The sequence below is a fragment of the Cottoperca gobio genome, chromosome 16 (assembly GCF_900634415.1).
Source record: "Cottoperca gobio chromosome 16, fCotGob3.1, whole genome shotgun sequence".
In the NCBI taxonomy this organism is placed as follows: domain Eukaryota; kingdom Metazoa; phylum Chordata; class Actinopteri; order Perciformes; family Bovichtidae; genus Cottoperca; species Cottoperca gobio.
The window spans coordinates 26,175,954-26,194,983 of record NC_041370.1 but is presented as its reverse complement, the minus strand read 5'-3'; the positions used below and the strand labels follow the sequence as shown (position 1 = coordinate 26,194,983).

The following is a 19,030-nucleotide window of genomic DNA, read 5'->3' as shown; positions in this document are numbered from 1 at the left end:
ATTCAAAACATATTACATTGACAACTCAAAGTTTATTTGGTAATTGGTCTAATTTATACTTTGCATTTGCTATTTATTATGTAGGCTTTTGTGTCAGACTAAAGCCTGTTACTGTGTTACAGCCCAACAGAATTATGTGAAATGTAAGTTACAAGGATACTGAACGACTTTGCTGCTGCACAGATAATTGTGTTTAGAACATTTCTGGATGAACAAACCCTTTTATGCAGTTCATCTAATCCAGACAGTGAAAATCCCTTCAGCTACTTGTGACAATTGTTGTCCATTTGCACTAACTTCTTCCTCTCTTTTGCATCCCTCAGGGCTATGTTGAGCTGACCATTTTCCCCACGGTGGTCAACCTGAATAGGATCAAGCTAAACAGTAAACAGTGCCGCATCTACAGAGTCCGAGTCAATGAACTTGAAGCACCATTCATTTACAATGACCCCACACTGGAGGTGTGCCACCATGAGTCCAAACAGTGAGTATGTCAGTGCACTGTTTAAGACAGAGTCCCGAATCATAGCTCATCATTTGTGCCACTGGCTGTAATTGTAAGTCTACAAATGAAACCTACTGTGTCACATTAGATCTGTCAAATCAACATTGTCGACTTTGCTAATAATTCGACAATGCTAACAACATTAGCTTGTTGTATGGTTGAGGCAGAACACTTCAGCTAAGACCAATTCAGTTTTTTAAGATTTAAAGCGCCACAACAACTGTCTTTATATTTCTGCCTCATCACCTCCAAGGCACCAGACCCAAATGAAGCCATCAAGCCAAATTGATTTTGAAATATTCATGCTTGAATAACTAGTAATATTGAATTTATTTACTTTAATTTATTTCTTTGTGTCCTTATCTCCCTACACGTTTGGAAATGCATGAATGTAAGCATTAGGTTTGGTCAAAATGATGACTATTCATTTGTAAGCTGTCAAATTGGATTTACAGGATTAAAAAACAAAACATCTTTACCATGTTGTTTCAGCAAAGATTTAACATACGTTAGAGAGCAAACTGGATGCCTTTATCTGGACATAGAGAAACCAGGGAATGAAGTCAGCTGTTTTATAATAAAAGTAAAGGTAAGTATCTCCTGAATTAGAAGACACTGTACCATCTCCTGCTGGTAAAAGTCACTGGGGTTTCTTTCTTTCCCCCTTGATTTGATTTACTCAAGGTCAGTCAGATAATATGCAGTGTGTTCAGGAATGACCTAAGTGAAGTCCAAGGACCTTGTTCCATTGAGACCAAGTCCAGATATTCCTTATCCAGTTCTCCATACTGAAACTGTTTCCTCACTTTCCAATGTACCAGATATGCCTCTTCACACAGAAACATGCTAGTCCAATCAAACGTGGCATCATTTGAGGATTGATTTCCTCTACACCAGGGGTGTAACTTTTGCGTTACGGAAGAGCTGCTTGGTTTTAGGAGTCTAAAGGGCACAACATAATTCGAGCACGAGGACTTTACCACAGAGAATTCCAAGCTTTCCTGTCTGAAGTCGATGCTGAATACGGGGACGTACTCTACACTGATGTGCGCTGGCTGAGTCGCAGCTCCGTGCTGCAGCGGTTTTATTCCCTGAGATCAGAAACCGACCTGTTTTTGAAAGAGAAGGAGCGACCTCTTCATGAGCTGAGAGACCCTCCATGTTTGGCAGACCTGTTATTTTTAGTTGATCTTACTGGTCATCTCAACACTGAACAAGAACCTACTGCGCACATGAAAGCATTCTGTGTGAAGCTCCGTCTCTTTGAGACACAACTACGCAACTTCAATGTTGCGCACTTCCCCACTCAAATATGTGAGCAAACATTTTCTCTGTTAACAAAAGCAGGTTGAGAACCAAAATGACCGACAGCATCTCTGTGATGTCCTTCGTATCTCAAACACCAAACTTACTCCTGACCTGCAGCATCCTTTAGTCCAAAGCACAGCATCACTGCTCCCACTGAGTGCAACGCTGTTCCCATTATAGGAGAGTTAAAACATATATTACACAGTATTTATGTTAATAAGCTACATCTTTCAATAAATTCAGTCAAATAAAGTTTATAATGTCAGAAAATGTTAACAAGCCCAATAACTTATTTGTTTAACAAGCTTGAGATGTATCCATCCCCAATCAGGGTTAGGGTTATTAATAAAAACATTTTTTATCTCTTAAAAATTCTCCTGTAGCTGTCTAACATTTCACTAGGGCTGGTCATGTTACTATCAATCTGGCTGCTTTAATAGAAACTGTAGGGTGGCAGTATGATAATTGTGTGTAAATGTTCTGTGTGTGTCTATGTAGGAGGAACCTCAACTATTTCTCCAGTGCCTACACTGCAGCAGTGAGTGCTGTGGATCCTGATGCAGGACATGGGGAGCTCGTCATCAAAGTGCCCTCTGAACTGTGGAAACAGGGAGACGGTAAGACGATGGCACGAAGGCCACTGAAAGTTATCTCTCATAATTCTTTTGGATCAATTGTTTGTGTCAATCCAATACTAACACACTCTACTGTCTTTTTGGATTCCATCATCTTGAAAAGATCAAATTAATAAATCTAAATTCCTTGCCTGCTAGCTTGAATTGATGTAGTCACATGAGGTGGATTACCACATTTACAAAAATAAATTCCGCTCTTGGATTTTTGATAGAAATGTAACTATAACATCATGACTGATACAACAACGTTTTTGTGTTTTGTGTCTCCAGACTTAAAAGTTTTAAAGGTGTACATAGAGTTTTCCCTGGACCAGCCAAAAGGAGGTCTCCACTTCGTTGTTCCAGATGTGGAAGGCAGCATGGCCGAGAGAGGAGCTCATGTGTTCTCCTTTGGATACCAGAACTCCACCAGGTCTGCAAACTGCCTAACCATGATTTACAGTAGCTTTATTTATCTTGCCAAATGGGGTGGGTGTTAAACAAAATATCATTCTTTAAAGTGCTAGGTTTCTTAATTTCTCACGCCATTGTGCGTCTTGAGTACATTGTAATAAAGCCTCCTACTTGTAGTCTGTATTGTAACAACTACTCAGTTTCTTCCTTTCTGGACATTTCCTATGATCTAATGCAGACTAACACTGATAGCTGCCTTTCACTGTCTACTATTAAAGGCTATGATAGCAGTGGTCATGCATTCAAAGCTCATCATATTGTCTGCTCCCCCAGATTCTGGTTCCCCTGTGTAGACTCCTACTCAGAGCTGTGTACATGGAAGCTGGAGTTCACCGTGGATGCTTCCATGGTGGCAGTGTCCTGTGGCGATCTGGTGGAGACAATCTACACTCATGACATGAGGAAGAAGACTTTCCACTACATCCTCCCCATCCCCACTGCGGCCCCCAACATCTCCCTGGCTGTGGGGCCCTTTGAAATCCTTGTAGATCCCTACATGCATGAGGTGGGTTTGTAGTGACCAGTGGTGGCTTGAAATAGTGATGTTGCTGCATGTAGTTTGCGATGTTGGAAAAATATCCCTATCTCCCTGTTTGATGTCTGTATTAATTATTTTTAGAAGAGCTAAAGGTGGGATTCCTTTTTCAAAACATCTGCTTTTACTTAACCTCTTAAAACATCTGACTGTAGCGGTCTCAGTTTTGAAGCTAGAGTGAAGATACTGGTATCATGAAACTAGAAAGAACCCAAGGAATCCATTAGTACATGTCATGTCAGGAAGAAAGCTAAATAAGGCTCCACAGTTACATTTTGGTGAGGGAAACACTGGCATGGCCATATTCACAGTGGTCCCTTGACCTCTCACCTCAACATATGTGAATGTTCTATGGATACCCTCGACTCTCCCTTTACAGACATGTCCACCTTTTCCTAATCCAATGCTATTTTTTGCAAAATGTTTTTATGCATGCAATGTGTCCTTTTAGCCTTTTCTGGTATGTTTCAATATTTCTGCACACTGGGGTCCCTAAACAGTGTTGGAATTGGATAAATTGGGTGGAAAGCTGAGACTCTTGTGAATTAAAGGAGCTCACTTGTATTAATGTATGATTATGATACTCTAACAGTCATTTCATTGTATTGGGAGAGGGATTTCAATCAAATACAGCCTGATGCAGATGTGGAGGAGTGTTGGCCTCACTTTTGATAGGCAATTTGCACTGTTTGTGATGTTTAGTAAGACATGAATCGATTCTGAATACAATCGCTAAAATGCTTCCTACACTGACACTGACTCATTCAGCAGCAGTTCAGGCAGCAGCTGCTCTAAATCACTAATACAAAATGAGTTTCATAAACTAAACTGGCAGCTGTGATAAGCATGAGTTTTATGTGTCACTCTTCAATCTCAACAAAAAACCTTATTAGGTCGACTAATTTGTTATTTTCTACAGGTCTCATTCAATGCAGTAATACGTTGTCCATCCTTGCATGTTCTGCTAAAGACCACTAGATGTCCCTAAACACATGGTAGCAGTATTGAAGTTGAATTGAATTCAGTGAAGTAGTGTAGCGTATGGACACCCTGCCTATGTCATTTGTAGTGATAGTAAGTGCAGTAAAGAACAGAGGTTACTAATACCGCTGTGCTCTTACTACAGAGCTAACCGTTTTGTAAATGGAATATCCCTGGGTTTGAACTTTCAGCCTTTTTTCGGTTACTTCCTTTTTCTGATATGAAATTTGCGGAATAAATAACTCTGTCCTTAACATTGTCCTTTCCCCTCCCAGGTGACCCACTTCTGCCTGCCACAGCTGCTGCCACTGCTCAAACACTCCATGTCTTACCTGCATGAGATTTTTGAGTTCTATGAGGAGATTCTCACATGCCGCTACCCCTATTCCTGCTTCAAGACTGTGTTTGTGGATGAGGCCTATGTACAAGTGTCCTCCTATGCTTCCATGAGTATCTTCAGGTAAGCATGACATCTAGTGTGTTCCTGACTCTGTGAGGGCAGGTACGGATAGGATTGGTAAATGTGTGTCCCACCGAGCATTTACGTTTGTGCAAACATGTTTTTGTCACATTCCCAGCTATAGAGAAGTGGCAGTACTTTCTTTGACAATCATTTACACTGACAGATTATAGTCACAAATCAAATCAAATCAAATCAAATTTATTTGTATAGCCCAATATCACAAATTATACATTTGTCTCAGTGTGCTTTACAGACTGTACAGGTTACAACATCCTCTGTCCTTAGACCCTCGCATCGCACAAGGAAAAACTTCCTAAAAGAAACTCCAAAATTAAAGGGGAAAAAATGGAAGAAACCTCAGGGAGAGCAACTGAGGAGGGATCCCTCTCCCAGGACGGACAGACGTGCAATAGATGTCGTGTGTACAGGATAAACAACATAGTACAAATACAACATTTGACAGAAATTATGTTGTGTTGGAAAAAAAAAGAAATAGAAAGTTTGGATGAATCCAGGAAAATGTCAATAAGGCTTCCCGGTGTCCAGCAGGACCAGACTATATTTATTTACTGTGTTTATCTAATTTGTCTCAGTGTGAGTTGTTGGCTTTGTCTTTCAGCACCAACATGCTCCACAGCGCTATGATCATAGACCAGACCCCGCTGACACGTCGCTGTCTGGCCCAAGCCCTGGCTCAGCAGTTCTTTGGCTGTTTTATCTCCAGGATGTCATGGTGAGACTCAGCACAGTGAGGCTGTCAGGTCTGAGACAGCAAGTCTAAGCCACACAGGGAGATATGCCTTTTGGAGCCTACAGATATTGAAGGCTCATTTCTCACTGGCCAGGAAACAAACTTTAAGATAAGAATAATAAAACATAAACAAAGCCACAACCAAAACAACATCACAGCAGTAAAAACATTGCATCGGTGGCCATCAGTTGATCGCTGGGTTTGAGATGGTGAAGTTCTACATCTCCTCCCTGAAAGATGCATTACCAATATGATGAAGAGCTAGAGAGGAGGAGAGAAGAAGAGCGGAGTAGCAGTATTACAGAGTCAACAGACAGTATTTTCTTGCTCATCCATACACAAGAAAAGAGGTGATGAGTGCTGGCCTAAAGGGCTCAGTACACATTGAACAAAGTCTTTGTTGTCTAACAGTGCTAGAAGCTTTCTGAAACAGACAATCAGACAATCACCCCCCTCCTCTCCCCTCCCCTCCTCTCCTCTCTCCTCCTCTTCTCTCCTCCTCTCCTCTCCCCTCCTCTCCTCTCCTCTCTTCTCCTCTCATCTCCTCTCCTCTCCTCTCTCCTCTTCTCCTCTCTTCTCTTCTCCTCTCTTCTCCTCTCCTCTCCTCTCTTCTCTTCTCCTCTCTTCTCTTCTCCTCTCCTCTCCTCTCCTCTCTCCTCCTCTCCTCTCCTCTCTTCTCTTCTCTTCTCTTCTCTTCTCTCCCCTCCTCTCCTCTCCTCTCCTCTCCTCTCCTCTCCTCTCCTCTATTCTCCTCTCCCCTCCCCTCCCCTCCCCTCCTCTCCTCTCTTCTCCTCTCCTCTCCCCTCCTCTCTTCTCCCCTCTTCTCCTCTCCCCTCCTCTCCCCACCCCTCTCTTCTCCCCTCCTCTCCTCTCCCCTCCCCTCTCTTCTCCTCTCCCCTCCTCTCATCTCCCCTCCTCTCTTCTCCTCTCCTCTCATCCTCTCCCCTCCTCTCTTCTCCTCTCCTCTCTTCTCCCCTCCACTCTCTTCTCCTCTCCCCTCCTCTCTTCTCCTCCTCTCAACTTTTCTTCTCTCCCCTCCTCTCCTCTCTTCTGCTCATCTCCTCTCCTCCTCTCTTCTCCTCCTCTCTTCTCCTCTCTCCTCCTCCCCTCCTCTCCTCTCCCCTCCTCTACTCCTTTCCTCTCCTCTCCCCTCCCCTCCTCTCCTCTACTCTCCTCCTCTATTCCTCTACTCCCCTCCTCTCTTCTCCTCCTCTACACTCCTCTATTCCTCTCCCCTCCCCTCCTCTCCTCTCCTCTCCTCCTCTACTCCTCTACATTCCTCTACTCCCCTCCTCTCTTCTCTTCTCCTCCTCTACCCTCCTCTACTCCTCTCCCCTCCTCTCCCCTCCTCTACTCCTCTCCTCTCCTCCTCTCTTCTTCTCCTCTACCTCCTCTACTCCCCTCCCCTCCTCTCCTCTCCTCTCCTCCTCTCCTCCTCTCCACTCCTCTACTCCCCTCCTCTCATCTCTTCTCCTCCTCTACCCTCCTCTACTCCTCTCCCCTCCTCTCCTCTACTCTCCTCCTCTCCTCCTCTACCCTCCTCTACTCCACTCCCCTCCTCCTCTCCTCTCCTCCTCTCTTCTCCTCCTCTACCCTCCTCTACTTCCTCTCCCCTCCCCTCCCCTCCTCCTCCTCTCCTCTCCTCCTCTCTTCTCCTCCTCTACCCTCCTCTCCTCTCCTCCTCTACTCCCCTCCTCCCCTCCTCTCCTCTCCTCCTCTACGCCCCTCCTCCTCTCTGACCTTTTAAACACACATCAGATGTGGGGCCCCGGTTTGCTTATGTTGTTGAGCTGGCTGGTGTCGTGTAAGAAAAGATCTCAGGAAAGTCAGATCTCTTTGATTTTAGCAAAGCCTGGTGCTGCCTGCTAACAATTAATCAGAGTGGGGGTTAACAGGGGCCTGTAATTGAAAACAGGCTGTGCTCAGTAGCCCGTCAGACATAAAAGAGAAGGCAGAAGAAAAAGAGAAACCGCTCTTTTTCCAAATCTATGAAACCGTATTAACTAATAGTGAAGTTGGTTATGGGCTTTTGAAAACAAGACCTTGGATATTCGTTTTATCTCTGCTTTCTGTGTAACAGAGCATGAACCTGGTTTTCTTCTTAACGAATGTCTGCTGGTGTCAATATGGACTTGACCAAGCGTATCTGAAGGTGTTGAATTGTAATGTGCTGTTTTTGAAGTTTTCCAAGCCTGAATTTGGGTCTACTTTTCAAGAAAGGTTTCTTAAATCTGGCAATATGAGATCATGAAAGAAAAGGAATTTAAAGCTTCAGAGTTCCACCTTTTCTTTTTAATCCATCATAATATTCTCCACAGACAGTATTAGGGCAAAGAGTGGATCAAATCTTTAGAGGAAAATACTTCCATACTCTCCATTATGTTGATTAATACAGATGCACAGGTGAAATCATCTTTACTACATAAGCCAGGATGGATTCTTCAGCATCAAGCGGTGAAACCACCAAGGTTGAATCAGCGAATTGTGTTCCTTTTGTTTTTTTTACAAGCTAATAAATCCAGGCTGATAAAGTTACGAGAGTTGAGTTTGGCAAGTCAAATTTCTTTCTAGAAATAACACAAGTGTAAGATTCACAATGACCCAGTACTGAAGCAACACAAGTGTGGACCTAAATACTTTAAAAAGGATGTCCACTTCTAAAGAGCTCAAAACAGTGAGGGCCACAGGGTTTGTTCTCAGTTTCCAGGTGTTTACTCTGGTAACTCCATAGTCCATTTTATCCTGATCCCAAAAAGAGGTCATCATCAGCCCTTCAAAGTCTGAATGAAATGTTTACTTAAATATCAAAGTGAAACTGCACTTAATTTGTTACAATCCCTTCTGACAAATACCACATATACCTCAAACCATGAAGGGAACTAAACTCACCCTGATGAATTCATTGATACTTTGTGATGATTTGTATTTTGTAAACAATGAATTGAAATGTTGTTCCTCTGAAGGGCTGATGAGTGGGTGTTGAAGGGAATCTCAGGCTACATCTACGGCCTCTACCTAAAGAAGACCTTTGGAGTGAATGAGTACCGGCATTGGATCAAAGAGGTAACAGTTTTTCTTTCAACAGTTTATCCTGTCATAACTCTGACAAGTTTTCTCTGAGAAATTAGTCAGCAAAGTGGTAATAGCAGCCCAACTCCTGCAGTGCAGCAGTGAGCTTTTCTCTCACTATTAGTGCTTTCTTTCTCACTTGTAGAAACTGAGATTTCTTTGTTATGAAGATGTATATAGTTACTATATGTTGGTTTAAACCGTTTCCTCACTCATTGCTGTTTGATGTAGCACCACTGCTCTGAACTTTAATGAGCCTGGAATCATGTCCTATGTTGTTATATTATATATATATCTATATATATATATATATATATAGATATATATATATATATATATATATATATATATATATATATATAGAGAGAGAGAGAGATATAGAGATATATTATTATATCTCTTTAATGCAGTCCTTAAGAGAGCCTCCATGGTGAAACACAGCAGGAAGCCCTGTGCTTCGGATAAAGCCAAGTACACCTCCCTTTAATGGGGGAAAGCTTTGAGCTACTCCACAATGATTCCAATGGTCTCCAAGTTTTTCTAACAATTATTTAGAGATTGATTGTCAAGTAGATTGACAGAAAAATAATTGGCAACCATGTTGATTAATTGTGTCAAAATTGCCAAAGGTTCTGTGGTTCCAGCTTCTCAAACAAGAAGATGTACTCCTTTTCTCTGGCATATATTGTGGTACACTGAATATATTTTAGTTTGCGAGATCTGGAGACAACACTCTGGCTTCTGTGACGTTGTGATGGTGATTTTTTCACTATTTCTATTTATTTAATTAGAGCTTTCATGATTAGTCAATTAATCGATTAGTGGATCAACAGAAAAATAATCGCTATTTTGACAATCAATGATAAAGAATGGTTTTAGTAATTTTTCAAGCAAGGGTTCCAAGCACTTACTGGATAAAGCTACTATTGTGAGAACTCTCTGCTTTTCTTTGTCATATCAGATTGTAAACTGAATATTTTTGGGTTTTGGACTCTTTGTTGAATAAAACAAACAATTTGACGAGATGATCTTGGGCTTTCAGATATTATAGCCTTTAACTATTTTCTGAAATTGTATACACAAGCTGATTACTAGAGAAAATATATGTTGTTTGTTGGCAGCCCTCCATTTCATAGATTTAACGAGTAATCAATTAATCGAAAAATAGTATGCAGATTAAAGTATACATACAACTGAATTTAAAAAATGTTATTCTGTTTCCCAGGAGTTGGACAAGATTGTGGAGTATGAACTAAAGATGGGAGGGGTTCTGCTGCACCCAACCTTCAGTGGAGGCAAAGAGAAGGACAAGTAACACATTCAATTTTGTCATTTAATTTGAACATTTGATGTATAAGTAACAAGTCATTTTCTGGATCATAATTGCATGACACACTGAACAAACCTTTTTCTCTTCAGTCCAACTCCCCATCTTCACTTCTCCATCAAGCACCCCCACACGCTGTCCTGGGAGTACTACAAGATGTTCCAGTGTAAGGCCCACCTGGTGATGAGGCTGATAGAAAACAGGATCAGCATGGAGTTCATGTTGCAGGTTAGGCACAACCAGCATTTTCTTGTCTTCTGCCTCCTTAATTGTCTGACTCAGAATGTGTTAACTTCATAACAAAAACTGGTTTTGTCTTCATTTAAATTCTTTGTTTTCTGCTGTCCTCTGTGCGGACGTACTGTAGGTGTTCAACAAGCTTCTGAGCCTGGCTAGTACAGCCTCTTCCCAGAAGTACCAGAGTCACATGTGGAGCCAGATGCTTCTGTCTACTCACGCCTTTCTCAAATCCATCTCCAACGTCTCAGGCAAAGACATAGGCCCCCTTATCAAACAATGGGTGTATCCTTTCAACTGTAATGGAGATAAATGGATCTCTGTTTGCAAGCAAACGTAATGATTAATACTGAACTGGTTTCACTGTATGACCTTACACAGTTTGGATCCAGAGAGGTTACATGTTTAGTAATGTCACCTTTAAATTCTTCAAAACAATGCACTTTGCAGCCTTCCTGTGACTCGGAACTGCTACGAATCACGTCAACATTCAGCAGTTCATCACTTGCTCTTGAAATGAAAAGAAGCTTATCGCAACATTTTGAAGTATCACTTCAATAGTATTAGTAAATGTGACTTGCTGTAACCTTCTTTCTCAACTTTTTGTTTTTTCAGGCTGTCAGTGGTTAACTTTAACTTTCTGTACTCAGAGACCAAAGTGCTGTGGTGAAATTCTTTGGCAGTTTTGCTTTCAATAGGAAGAGGAACGTGCTGGAGCTGGAGATCCGTCAGGACTACACATCATCTGGAACTCAGAAATATGTGGTGAGCATTTAGATACACTTTGTGCAATGAATGCATCATCTGTGTCTAGAGCAGCTGAAAGTCCATTTGTAGAAGTTCTTCTTCTTTCTTTTACAGTCCTGGTAGTTTTGAACAGTGGATCTTTCCCCACAAAGGAGACCAGATTGAAAACCAAAATCCATGACTTAAAAAAAATATACAAATGTAGTAATGTTACAGATTCCATGTCTGTAAGAATCAGTACATTTACATAATTAATTCTTACTTTGTCAAGTAATCCTATGTATATTTTCTATATTTCCCTGCAGGGTCCCATCAAAGTGACTGTGCAGGAGCTGGATGGATCCTTCAACCACACGCTGCAGATCGAGGAGAACAGCCTGAAACATGACATCCCCTGTCATTCCAAGAGCAGACGGTACACACTGCAGCACAACACATGGCTCATTGTCTCATGATGAGTGAATACTTAGTGTGTTATTATACTGCACTCTTATGTTATTACCATATGATAGAGATAGTTATATGTTGTTACGCATCATATCATATTCTTTTCGTTTGTATCGTATTAATCTTAATACAACATTACATTATGTACATAATAGGTGTGATATATCTTATACTCCACTACCTGTGGTGTTGCTCATCTCATCACTTTGCTGACACATATTCTACACTGTAAGTTTAAGGTGCAGCGCTTCGTGGGCGATGTATTAGTATCGCTTGTCTTGTCGTTTTAATTAGAATGGCTCTTTTGTAGTTTTATATTCTTATTTTCTTATTATAATATTCATTGTCCTTCCCCCTGTTTATCTGCACTTATTTCTGTATGTTTGTGATGACGGCATGAGTCGGCCCGCCCTTACTCTCTCTGAGTTAATGTTTGATGTTTCTTGGTGGCTCCGGATATGTTGGTCTCTATTCCATTTTTGTTTCTCCCCAGTCCTCTTGTATCTGCTTCTAGTCAAACAGTAATGTCAACAACAAAGAGCATTTATTTATTTACAAAAAGAAAGCGCCCCATGTTAGTCTTGTAGTGTTTGGTCAACTCCTCACTGATTGTTCTGTTGGTTTCTTTTCCCAGAAACAAGAAAAAGAAGATCCCTTTGATGAATGGAGAGGAAGTTGACATGGATTTATCGGCCATGGAGTAAGACACTATTTGTTTATTGTATCATCATATTTATATATTACGTGAATACTGTCTTTTCCTGGTGTTAAAGGCAAGCTGCATTACATTTAAGTAATAGAGTTTTCATAAAGTACTTGACTGTTCTAGCTGAAACAAACCTGCTTAGCCATCACATCCACATGACATCAGCCTCTCCTTGTTCAGAATAAATGTTATGTGAGCGCACAAACGGATCTTTGGGGAGCAGCTTCTTAAAGGTACATGCGTAAGTTGAGGTTCTTTAATTTTTACTTCCGCTCAACGTGTTTGTGTCTTGTTACGTCTGCAGTGCTGACTCTCCTCTCCTCTGGATCCGGATTGACCCGGACATGTCCATTCTGAGGAAGGTGGAGTTTGAGCAGGCTGACTTCATGTGGCAGTATCAGCTGCGCTATGAGAGGGATGTAGTTGCACAGGTGGGTGACTGGCAGGAGTGCAGTTCTCCACACTAGCCTTTTTTAACATTTATAAATCATTAAACAAACTTGTTTTCTTTTACATCCATGTCGACCATGTCACCCTGCAGTTGGTTCAGTTTTCTTTACCTTCTACTAGTGTATGCTTCCAGTAGGTTAGCAAAAATACCCTGAATAGCTAAGATCCAACACTCCCCCGTCCTTTTATCTCTCCTCACTCTTTTATTAGCCAAGAGAAAACATGTTGGTAGCGGCTTCTCATTTTTACCCAACGGTGGCTGTCACAAGTTAAAGTCAGATGCATGTAATTAACATTTTATATTCTGCTGCTCGTCTCATTTCAGGTTGTGATCAGTGGAGTCGGAGTAATAACACAATAAGATTAGATTAGGGATTTATAGGGATTTTGATTGGACAAGTGGATTCTGTTCTGGTTTTGAATAAGATAAAATGCTATTGAACCACAGCCTTAGCTTCCCGTGTGATGTTCATCAGATGAACATGTACCTTTTATCTCTGCTAGGAGGAAGCCATCTCAGCACTGGAAAAGTTCCCAACTCCTGCCTCCAGACTGGCTCTGACAGACATCCTCGAGCAAGAACCGTGTTTCTACAAAGTCCGCATGCAGGCATGCTTCTGTTTGGCCAAGGTGTGTGTGTGTGTGTGTGTGTGTGTGTGTGTGTGTGTGTGTGTGTGTGTGTGTGTGTGTCTGTGTCTGTCTGTCTGTCTGTCTGTCTGTCTGTCTGTCTGTCTGTCTGTCTGTCTGTCTGTCTGCTAGCTTGGCCTCGCTAAGGTAGAACATTCTTGAGTGTGACACTCCTCCACAATGGATTTGCCACATTTTAAATGAACTTTGGATTCTATCATGGATACACACCTAATATGAGTAACAGTCATCTCAGCTGTCATTCAGTCCTGCAATGACTTCCATATGACGCAAATATGAAGTTTTGGTATCGGGCAGATCCAGAGTGTTGGGTACTTTATCCATTCTACAGAAGAAGGAGATATAGATAGGAATGTGGGTGGACTAGTAGATCAAGATTATAGAACACAAATGAGGAAAGAGGAGGGAAAAGAAGGCCTAGGGCAGCATTGTGAATGTTTGGGAGGTGAGTGAGGCGTGGAGAGAGGGACACAAAGAGAAACAAAGTTCAGCTTCTAGCTTCACAGAGAGACTGATAGTGTGACTTGTCCTGCCCTTCTCATCTCTCTCACTTATTATTTTGGTAAAAATATATATACATTTTAAAAAAGTCTTTAGTTGAAACATTATTGTGAATGAGAACAACATATAACCTCCCGGCCAGCGAGACCACCCACCAGTTTAACCCTCGTTGCTCAGTTGACAGAATAATCCTATTCTGAGGCTACAGGAAATTATCTAGTCTCTGGATTTGGTGTATTCCAACTTTAACCCCACTGGATTTCTGCCATTTGGGTTACACCTGAACCAATATTTTCACAACATGATAAACTGAGTGGAGGTTGAAATGGCAGCACTTCACTACTTTCATTAAGATGCTTTGTTTGGCCACAGAACCCCCAACAGACTTGGTATATACTTCCCACACAGATTTACATACAAGCTCATACACACACTCTGACTCCCACTCACTGACTTACATACCTGCACTGACCACAAAGTGAAATATGACTGACCTCAGATGGACTTGGCTGCATTATGATTGGTTGGGATGGCATTTACTTGCTTGTTATTGATAGAAAATGAGGGAAGCAACAGAAACAGCCTGGGGCTGAACGTTTGGGGGACATGTAACTGAAAAATGCATTCACATGGTAAAACTTCCAACACACAAAAAATACAGATGTGTTCGTGAATGTGTGCACACACACATACAAAAACATTCCGGTGTGCATGCCCCCCTTTATTTACCTTACCATATGACAACATCCTGTGTCAGTGACCCTTAGTCCTATATTACCACATTAACATAAATTCCCCAATATCCTAGAACCCAAAGACTGCTGGAGCCACTGGTCTTCATGCCTGTGGAAAGGGTTGCTTATGTTAGGACAGAAAGGACATTGTTATAAAAGTTACAACATTCTTAAATGAGGTATTCGTGTGCCCTGCAGTATTTCTGAAGTAACTACTATAGCTCTTGGGAGTGCAGGTTATACGTCTGTGTTTCAGTCCACGTGCTTTGCAGAAGTCTTGTATGTTTAAGTTGGCCGTTATTTTGCTGTGATAACAGCAAATGGAGGACACTGCAAATGCTGCCCCCCACATGTGGCAACTTGAACAAAACTAAACACAAACGTGTGCGCTTGTAAATCTTGCAGATAGCTAATGCCATGGTGAGCACGTGGCAGGGCCCGCCGGCTATGAAGTCCCTGTTTACACGAATGTTCTGCTGTAAGAGCTGCCCCAACATTGTCAAGACCAACAACTTCATCAACTTCCAGAGTTACTTCCTGCAGAAGGTACATCAGACAAGCAAAATACACAGTAAAGTACACACTAGTTCTCAGTACTGTGAACACTATTCATTTCTTTATTAACTGTCAAACCCCTCTCATCAGACTATAGAAACAAACTTCAACACTATTCAATATCTTCAGCTGCTTTATCTTATCACAGTACATCAGTATTGGAGTATGAGTCAGCTGATAACATGTTTCAGTACAGAAATACCAAATATGTTCTGAGATTTGTGAACAGTGTTTTTGTTGTATTTCATCCACCAGAGTCCTGACAAGTTGATGTTTCAGGATATATTTTGTGCACAATAACTAAACAACCAAATGTAACGATTCCAGTATTAGGCTTTACTTACAAGACAATGTGCTATTATGAAACACATTGTAGAATTGAGCTATGAAATTGTGTTTCTCCATCTTTTTTGTAGCAATTTCATATCGTGATTGGTGTTTGTTACTGTTGTCTTTGTTTTCCATGTCAGACGATGCCTGTTGCCATGGCATTACTTAGAGATGTCCAGAACCTCTGTCCCAAAGATGTCCTCAACTTCATCCTTGACCTGATCAAGTACAACGACAACAGAAAAAACAAAGTAAAGATGCACATCCACACACACTATGTAACTTAGTGAAAGACTTAATCAGTTATGGCCTATGGGAAAAAACTAATACACAGTATTTTTAAGTTATGGCATCATCAACGTTGGTGGTTAAAATACTTATTTTGTATATATAAACAAATAAACATTTGTTTAATTTGAGTTATTTTTACAGATGCCAACAGTAAATGTTTGGTCCCAGTGATCAGCATCCGCAAACTCCTTCTGTTCTCTCTCCTCCTCTCGCTTGTCCCTAGTTTTCAGATAACTACTACCGTGCACATCTGATTGAAGCACTGACCAACTCTCTGACCCCAGCCATCAGCATCAACAACGAGGTGCGGACCGTGGACAATTTGAATGCTGACGTCCGTTTTATCTTGGAGGAGATCACACGATTCCTCAACATGGAGAAGCTGCTGCCGAGCTTCAGAAACACCATCACCGTCAGGTTAAGAGCATAGCGTGTATGTCGGTATATGTTTCACAGATAATCTCCTAAAACATGTGTTTCTCCTGGCAGCTCTTCATCTCATTTGTTAAACTAACACACAATGTTGATATGTTGCTTCCTACAGCTGTAAAGAACCTGGTCACTGGTGTTTGCGTAGACCAGTGGTCCCCAAACTAAGGCTCGCGGGCTGGATACGGCCCGCCTCCACATTTGGCCCGGCCCCCTGAACAATACCAGAGACGCATTATGATTTTTTTTTCAGTCTGGCCTCGCGAATCCTAGACTAGCCCCTGTCAAATAGAACGGAATAATGGCGAAAAGGTTAGGTAAGAGAAACATTGATTCAGAATGCAGGGTATTTAACCTGCAGTGGTCAAACGATTATTTTTTTGTTCAATGCAAAGAAAAGGCTGTTTGTCTCATCTGTCAAGAGGCGGTGGCGGTATTCAAAGAATACAATCTGCGCCGACACTATGAATCCCGTCACAAAGACAAGTATGATAACTTGCAAGGCCAAATGCGAGCAGACAAACTCTCAAAGCTAAAAAGTGGACTGTTAGCTCAGCAGAATACATTTGTACGCCAAGCTCAGCTGAACCAGTCATCCGTTCAGGCCAGCTTTCGGGTTGCTCAACTGATAACAAGCAGCGGTAAACCTTTCACTGATGGAGTTTGTCAAGAATTGTTTGAATGCTGTCGCGGAAGAGGTGTGTTCCGAGAAGAAAGATGTCTTTAATGCCGTGAGTCTGTCGGCGAGTACAATCATTAACATCATACGCATTGAAGAAATCGGGGGTAATGTATATGCCCAGCTGCAGCAGAAGACGAAAGAATTTGACTTTTTTTTTACCTGTTAAGATTGTGCATGGCACAACAGAAAGTTAATGTTCAATGGACTTTTTTTCTGTGAAGAACCCAAAGAGGTTATTAATATTTGGTTATGTGTGGCTTTCTGGAAAAGAATAAATGTTTACGTTTAGGCATCCCTGCGATCGTCACACTTTTTCTGTTACAAACTGACCCCGGCCCCCATCAGAGAAGGGAAAAGTTATGTGGCCCTCACAGGAAAAAGTTTGGGGACCCCTGGTGTAGACAGTGGTGTTGATAGGTTTTCATGTGGCCAGTAACCACAGGTCAATGGGTCCCAGGTAACATTAGTTTTGTTTGACAAATCATGTCAAGAAGTCTAACTGTTATCTTTTTACTTCAGTATTGTCATCTATAGTGGTTATTTGCATAAAAAAACACAACTCAAATAATTAGGAAATAAATGATTGTGTTTTTATTTGAATATTTGCTTTGATTAAAAAAGAATCTTGGCACTAAATAATGTGTTATAAGCTGCTTAGAGCTATGTTAGGAAGTTAAACTGTTCCCTCTCTAATCTATTTTGTATAGCTGCAAAAATACATCTCCTTCAAACAACTGGAGTTATTCAAGTTCCAAAACTAGATTTGACACTTTTATTTGAACACATTATGATAATGTTATAATTTAGCCTAAAAATTGTCGATATGAAAGATAAACTTCAATGAAAATCTAACGTGAAATATATAATTTGTCTTCAGTTGACAAAGTTTACATGCCCTCTGCCTACAAACATTACTTAGGGATTGAACATAATCATTTCTCCTGTGTTCCCCTTCTGTCCCTCTCCAGCTGTCTGAGTGCGATTCGCGAGCTTCAGAAGAACGGGCATATTCCCAGTGACGCGTCACTCTTCAAGTCCTACGCTGAGTACGGACACTTTGTAGATGTTCGCGTCGCTGCACTGGAGGCTCTGGTGGACTACACTAGAGGTAGGACATTTAGCACAGAGTTTTATTAGCATTCTCGTGACGCTCATTGATCTGGTTCACAGGTCTCTGGAAGTCAGCATTAGTGGTTCTTTCATATATCAGTGGGTGTTGTGTCAGTAAAGGTGAAGGCTATATCCCAGATTCTTATAGTCACATGATTAATCGGATTTTAGCCCAAAGTTTTGATTCCCACATATCTTATTCTTTAAATAAACCAAAACAGTATTCTAGTGGTATGCGATAGTGATAGGTGGAACATGTTTGAATGTGTTTGCATCTGAGTGACATGTATTTAGTTTTGTTATGTTTGTTTTTTTGTCTGGCAGTTGAAAGAAGCTCAGTGGAGCTGCAGTGGCTGCTCAACATGGTGCAGAATGAGCCAGCTCATTATGTCAGGTCAGCCAACAGCCAGCACACATCTGTACACACACATTTAACACACATTCATGCTGTACATTACACACTGGAAGTACATTGTCCTTGCCTCCAATGTTTGTATGTCATTATTAAATCTTACAAACATTTTTATAGAATAAAAAAAAGTAAACGGGCTCTGTCATTAAAAATCTTGTTATAAAGTTTGAATGTAAAAGTAACAAGAATGTTCCGGTGATTAACACATTACACCTCCAAACAAGGAGGTTTTTATAATCTGTCCCCTTCAGAGGATAGGTTCACATTATGTCAAGTCCATCTCAATGCAATAATTACATCCCCAAATGTACGTTGAAACAGTTTATGGCTTCTGTAATAATTCCTCTTGTTCTTACTGGCCGCAAAAAAGATCTCTTCCGAAAGCGATTTCAGTTAGCAGGTGACAAAAGCTACAGACGATGATATGAGGCTCAAGCAATGTGAGTTAGACAAATCAAGTGTCTGTGCTCCAAAGTTACATTAAGAATCCTGCTTTGTGTTAGTACCCGCTGCGGCTCAGCATTAACAGAAGCACAAAGACAGAACTTCTCACTGAAAAGACCGTAAGTCTTGCTTTGTCTCAAACTGCTGAAGCCTCATATTATCTCTGCCTGAATTGTGGAATGCCTTTTGCATTGAACAGGGCTGAAATCGCATTAGGAAAGAATGTCTTTCAATGTACATATATATATTTTCATCTTCCCCTTTGTTTGCTTGTCTGTAT

The 19,030-nt window shown here is 41.2% G+C and overlaps 1 protein-coding gene across 3 annotated transcripts in view; it reads left to right on the top strand.

Annotated features, from left to right (window-relative positions):
* The window catches only part of taf2 (TAF2 RNA polymerase II, TATA box binding protein (TBP)-associated factor), a 30,206-nt gene that overhangs the window by 960 nt on the left and 10,216 nt on the right, over window positions 1-19,030 (top strand). For all 3 annotated transcript variants that reach the window (XR_003833703.1, XM_029451370.1, XM_029451369.1), the window contains 20 exons: window positions 324-484; window positions 2,312-2,430; window positions 2,719-2,860; window positions 3,175-3,406; window positions 4,693-4,877; window positions 5,500-5,613; window positions 8,595-8,694; window positions 9,926-10,011; window positions 10,120-10,255; window positions 10,395-10,549; window positions 10,915-11,029; window positions 11,317-11,426; window positions 12,093-12,158; window positions 12,469-12,595; window positions 13,119-13,244; window positions 14,903-15,043; window positions 15,523-15,633; window positions 15,897-16,090; window positions 17,753-17,892; window positions 18,219-18,288. Coding sequence is in view for 2 of the 3 variants with exons in the window: in XM_029451370.1 (XP_029307230.1) it covers window positions 324-484; window positions 2,312-2,430; window positions 2,719-2,860; window positions 3,175-3,406; window positions 4,693-4,877; window positions 5,500-5,613; window positions 8,595-8,694; window positions 9,926-10,011; window positions 10,120-10,255; window positions 10,395-10,549; window positions 10,915-11,029; window positions 11,317-11,426; window positions 12,093-12,158; window positions 12,469-12,595; window positions 13,119-13,244; window positions 14,903-15,043; window positions 15,523-15,633; window positions 15,897-16,090; window positions 17,753-17,892; window positions 18,219-18,288 (2,630 nt within the window). In the remaining variant the exon portion in view is untranslated. The remainder of the gene's footprint in view (window positions 1-323; window positions 485-2,311; window positions 2,431-2,718; window positions 2,861-3,174; window positions 3,407-4,692; window positions 4,878-5,499; window positions 5,614-8,594; window positions 8,695-9,925; window positions 10,012-10,119; window positions 10,256-10,394; window positions 10,550-10,914; window positions 11,030-11,316; window positions 11,427-12,092; window positions 12,159-12,468; window positions 12,596-13,118; window positions 13,245-14,902; window positions 15,044-15,522; window positions 15,634-15,896; window positions 16,091-17,752; window positions 17,893-18,218; window positions 18,289-19,030) is intronic.